The 5247-nt window shown below is 38.6% G+C and overlaps 1 protein-coding gene across 1 annotated transcript; it reads right to left on the bottom strand.

Annotated features, from left to right (window-relative positions):
* Positions 1 to 2972: 2972 nt before the first annotated feature.
* Positions 2973 to 4924, bottom strand: LOC148038031 (uncharacterized). Its single transcript, XM_087675359.1, has 4 exons — positions 4734 to 4924; positions 4382 to 4503; positions 3680 to 3884; positions 2973 to 3467 (listed from the first exon to the last, which is right to left on the bottom strand). Exons 1-4 carry the CDS (start codon positions 4819 to 4821, stop codon positions 3292 to 3294), a joined length of 591 nt encoding a protein of 196 aa, XP_087531485.1. The 5' UTR covers positions 4822 to 4924; the 3' UTR covers positions 2973 to 3291.
* Positions 4925 to 5247: the final 323 nt, after the last annotated feature.

Here is a 5247-nt window from a genome sequence, read left to right as displayed (position 1 = left end):
TACACCACAAGCATTGAAATTTTTCATGTGCAAGGAATTTAAATGTAAAAGCTAATCATAATTTAAACTCGCTATTATATATTTTAATAAAAGTGACAGCTAAGCTCACTCCTATGCAAATTTTAAAATATCCTTGACTTTTCATATTTATTGTGTACCCATATATGCACAACAATCCATAAGAGTAAAATGAAGATATTAGCAAGTCCATCTTTCAATAGACTTATCGATATATGAAAGGAAATGATTGTGCATGGGAATGAGGCCAAAGGTTGTGGGCTCCTAACTAGAAATCCATATGTATATAATGTGTAAAATGAATAGAGCTTTTTATTATTGTGTGTGTAATTTTCAAGTTCAAGCTTTCTTTTCTTTCTTCTTACTTCTACCATAGCTTGAGAGAGAGAGAGAGAGATAGAGAGAGAGAGAGAGAGAGAGAGAGAGAGAGAGAAGAGAGAGAGAGAGAGAGAGAGAGAGAGAGAGAGAGAGAGAGAGAGAGAGAGAGAGAGAGAGAGAGGTCCTTATACGAGGTTAATTGACTTGGAATCTTTTTCGTCGAGAGGGTTTTCAAGGATATCAACCCCATATCTAGGGGGATTGGAGGCCCCTACTAAGGTGGATTTTCATTATAGCACTCACAAACCTCCTCCAATATTATTTCTTGCATAGTATATTAATGTGCGGTAGCTCCTACATAAAGTGCTAAAGGAGAGCCCCCCAAGTTTCCTGAAAAAGATTGGCAAAAAACTAGTCATTTCAAATGGGTATGTCAATGAACCAAGGGCTTCTCACTAGATGAGTGCACACATTTAATGGGAAGCTTGGGATGTTGTTCTTACCCACTCCATTTGTGTATAGAGTGACATACACTAGCATGTAGACATGGAGTTTCTTCATTAAGTTGTGAGAACTAGTAAGTAGGAGGGGACTAAGGGCTTGATAGCTTGAGATTTAGATAGTGATTTCTTGGGAGTGGCTTGATCCTCCCCCTCCCCCAACCTCGACCCCAATAACAAAAATCCTATGTAGCTTCGTTTTTGTTGGGAAACCTAATTCTTACCAATGGGTGTATTGATGTAGGTAGCAAGCATGACCATTGGGTCCCCAAGACACTAGCCATACAAGAATGTTATATGATAGCCTTGGATAAAAGGGCAATAGGGTCTAGCTTTCCTCCATCTCCATGAGTGGAGGATCTATGCCATTGGGTTGCATGCAAAGTCATGGAAGCTAGGTTGGCACCTTTCTTGGTCAGACATCCATGATTACCAACTATAGGTGTCAAAAGGTTGAGCCTTGGATTTGAAATAAGATCCATAGGAGTGGTACTAGCTGGCATCTATTTTTCATGCCTTCAATGCCTCAACTATGACTATGTGGCATGAATTGGCTGACATATATTGATGTAGAGTGACATAGGCTAAGAATAAAGCATCATCAATCCCTTCAAATGTACTTTGGGGATATTCCTATGGGATAGTTAGTGGTCAAGGAGGATTTCATACTTCCTATGGTTGGTGGCATATGGGGTCTAGCAATAGGTGGCTAGTTGGTCTAGGTGTAGCAAAGTGGGGTGTGCCAATATTTCCATAATGTAGAGCCCATCCTTAAGTTTTTTAATGAGGGATATTTTTTGCTAATATCAATTATGAAGCCTAGATGCACCAACATGATCTTTATCATTGAGGCCAATTCATACATGCAGTAATTGGATTGGATACCCTACCTAGCCAACATGTACTAGACCCCTCAATATTAGAATAAGAGGTGTGGGATCTCATTGGAAGCCTTATATGTAGCACATTTGGAAGGCCCACTATTCCAATTATCATCTAAGAGAAAGAGCTTCTTTGTATATGCCACCTTGACAAAGATTTGGTTATCCATCATCCATTCCCTACCAAGATGGTAGAAGTAGCTCTAGGGTTACTCTTGCCATTGAGAGCTTCAACAAAATTATCCACCTATACCATAGCTTGTTTGTCCCCTTCACTATCCCAATAGTTCTTGAATCCATATGATGTGTTTTGGATTTATGGCTCTAGCTATGAGCACTTGTACTTTGTTGTTTGAATTAACCACACTTAAGTTTGTGAAGAAAAAGCACATTGATGTCGATGTTGGTATGGTAATTAGGATGAAATATATGGTTTGCTTGTGTGTAAGGAAACACTAATTTAGTATTTTGAAATTATTTATCCCTATTAAAAGAAAATTTAGGCTATCTATGTCAAAAATCAGAAGACCTTGTCTGTTGACTTGGATGGAGCTGATAACTCACAATTTTCGCACTAGCTTGTGGAAAAGACAAATACAACATGGATAAACATGATGTGCCACAAGATTATTCATCAAAAGCCTAGATCGATGCAAAGTATTGAGCTTTCTTACCCTAACTACTAGAGTATCTTCCCATATATTAGAATCTCTAACTTTGGAATTTACATGCTCAGATGGAAGTGTACTCAAACCAAGCACAATTAGCTTTACTTACCAAATGCTGACAAAAATTTTGGGTAGTGCCTTAAGTAATATGTTCAATCATATTATTTTGCACCATATTGTGCTAGATTATCATCCATTAGTGTTTTCGTTTGGTTGATTTTACTCTTTACTAGCTTTTTGATCAATTATTGATTTCTAATTCACCTACTTGGTACTTTTATCTATAAAAGCATGTGAAATCTACGGTTGAATCAATTATACATAGCCTAATCATGTTGTAACCACTTCCTTCCATGATTTCCATGTGTAAGAAGAATGCAACCATCTTCTTCAATAATGGGAGTAGAAAAGAAATGTAAATGTAATAATGAGACACAATGAGGAACATATTGTTTTTTTGAAAATGTAGAGAGAACGTGCGTTGGACTAAGAAAACTAACCATTTTCAATCATCACAACACATGAAGAGTTGAGTTAATCACATACATGTTGAAACTCTTCCAATTTCTAAGTTATAATTAGTAATGTTCTTATAGAAATTTGGCAAGTATCAAATTACAAAACTATTATGAGTTTTTATGCACCGTTTTACATTTACGTGACCCAATAAAACTCAAATAGTTCACCATAAGTAGCTAAACCATAAGTACATAAGTGTGATAAAGCTAAGTCTTGAGAGTTTTACTAGCCTTTGAAGTTAATAGAGTGAGGGCCATAGTGCAAGTCGAATGTTGCTTGCTATTAGCAACTAGAAAGTGCTCATAGATTGATACTATATAATAGATAGTATGTGTCCTTAAGGATGCCCATTTGATGTGCTAGCTTGTTGCATTATATTTGATCGCCTTAGAAAGATAAAGGAGACTCCAGAGGAGGTAGAACTTCCAAAGATAAGGATTCTTGGGGTGATGGTGCTGTGAATTCTAACTTTGATATGGAAGCAAGCAAACCCTGTCCATCTAGCATCATTCTTCTAGATGATGGATTTTTTTGAGCCTTGCATGTTTGAGATAGGTCAACACCTATATAGAACAATCAAAATTTCCATGTTAAATACTTACTTATATGTAAACTAGATATAATAAGAATAGTTTTGAGAGATCTCTTCGTAATGAAAGATAGATAAGCAAAATGTTATGAGAGATCTCTTTGTAATGAAAGATGCATAAGCAAAACTAACATTCAATCTTAAATATATTATCATATCACCATAGTAAATTGATCGATTGATCACCTTCTCCAGCAGCAAGTTTGGTGTAGAGATCAACAAGGTTAGGGCAATTGTGTTGGCATTTGTTGGAGCAAAGACCTTTAAGAGATTTACTCTCAATGAGTTTATCAGAAGACAAACCAATAGACATCCTCTCAAGACCACATGATGCCACGCATTCATTGGTCTCAATCCATTCAGTGAAATTGGATGCTTCCACTGAAGAGGCCTACCAATAAGCAAGCATGAATTTGAAACATTTTGAGTTGTGGTGTCTCATATTTGATATATAGAGGAATAAAGGAAAGATACTCATGAGACTCCACACGAAAAATTGATTGACATTCGAACATTGTTGCGCGCATCAATTTGCGACGTTGTTTAATATTTTATGGACGCTTTACTTTGGTAAAATAAAAGTAAATTGCATTCATTGATTTTGGAATAAAGTGGTAGAGATGCACATTATTATGCAAGAGCATAAATGTATATACCCAAGCATAGGCCACAGACGTGTGTATGTGGAGCATATTATAGGTATATATGTGCATGGAAAGGTATGCATGCATATGTGTACATGCAATGTTTGCATGCATGGGTGCGTTACTAGACTATCATGACGCACAATGCAAGGACACAATAGACTAACATGAAGCCCTATCTACATGAGCTTGAGAGAGAGAGAGAGAGAGAGGCCCGGCCGGAGGGGGGGGGGGCATTTTATACTTGGCATTGAAGCAGGGATTGTCCTTGGGTGAGGACCAGCTTCTCGAGCACGCAGCGCGCTCCACTGGAAGAGACAGCGTATGCGCACAGATCGATGGGAAGGTCCTCGCAATCGAGCTTCCCTGTAGTTAATTATTCATTACATCATTTCAGAATAAACAGTTCATCGACATTAATCGATCATAATACAATTCATCGCATCGCCGTTAGCTGGCCTTCGGCAATCACCAGAACAGTTGTAGGCTAATCTGATCTCATTATAACAACAGGTATGCGGTAAAGTAGAATCATCATTAATCGATATGCGTTTGATTAATTATTCTTGAGCATTAATGAAATAATCGTTACTTGCCCGAGACAGATATTGATGAGATCATGAGGAAGGTGGCGGAGAGAAGCAGCACGAGATCAAGGCACTTGATTAACGAGCCAGCGGCCATTATGGTTTGAATGAAGGGCTAATTAGGTTAATCAATCCTTTGCAGCTGATGATTATGAAGGAAGGATTAAGCGCTAGCTGCGCGAGAGAGAGAGAGAGAGAGAGAGGCGTGGAAGCTCAGCTAGTGCAACTGGGAAGCGTCTCTTATTTATAAGGGTGCCCTTACATACAGACACCGCCCCCCCCGAAGGCCTTCCTCGGATCCTCCGACTATTACCACGTGCGTGTAAAGAGGGCCACCACCGCCCTGTTGCTTGACCAGCAACATTCGGTGAATAAACTTTAAATGGGATCCAGCGTGTCTTCAAGACGCCTTGAAAACCGATGTAGTCTCTGCCAACTGTCATCAAGGCAAAACACCAGTTAACTTGACACAACCAACACCAACAAACGGCGACCACTCAAGGAAAAGTAATGCTACAGAGTG

Source organism: Lygodium microphyllum, chromosome 3 (genome assembly GCF_053477565.2).
Source record: "Lygodium microphyllum isolate KBCC chromosome 3, Lygodium_microphyllum_v1.1.10, whole genome shotgun sequence".
NCBI classification, from domain to species: domain Eukaryota; kingdom Viridiplantae; phylum Streptophyta; class Polypodiopsida; order Schizaeales; family Lygodiaceae; genus Lygodium; species Lygodium microphyllum.
Note: the sequence above shows the minus strand (reverse complement) of the source record. Positions and strands in the feature narration are given on the sequence as shown.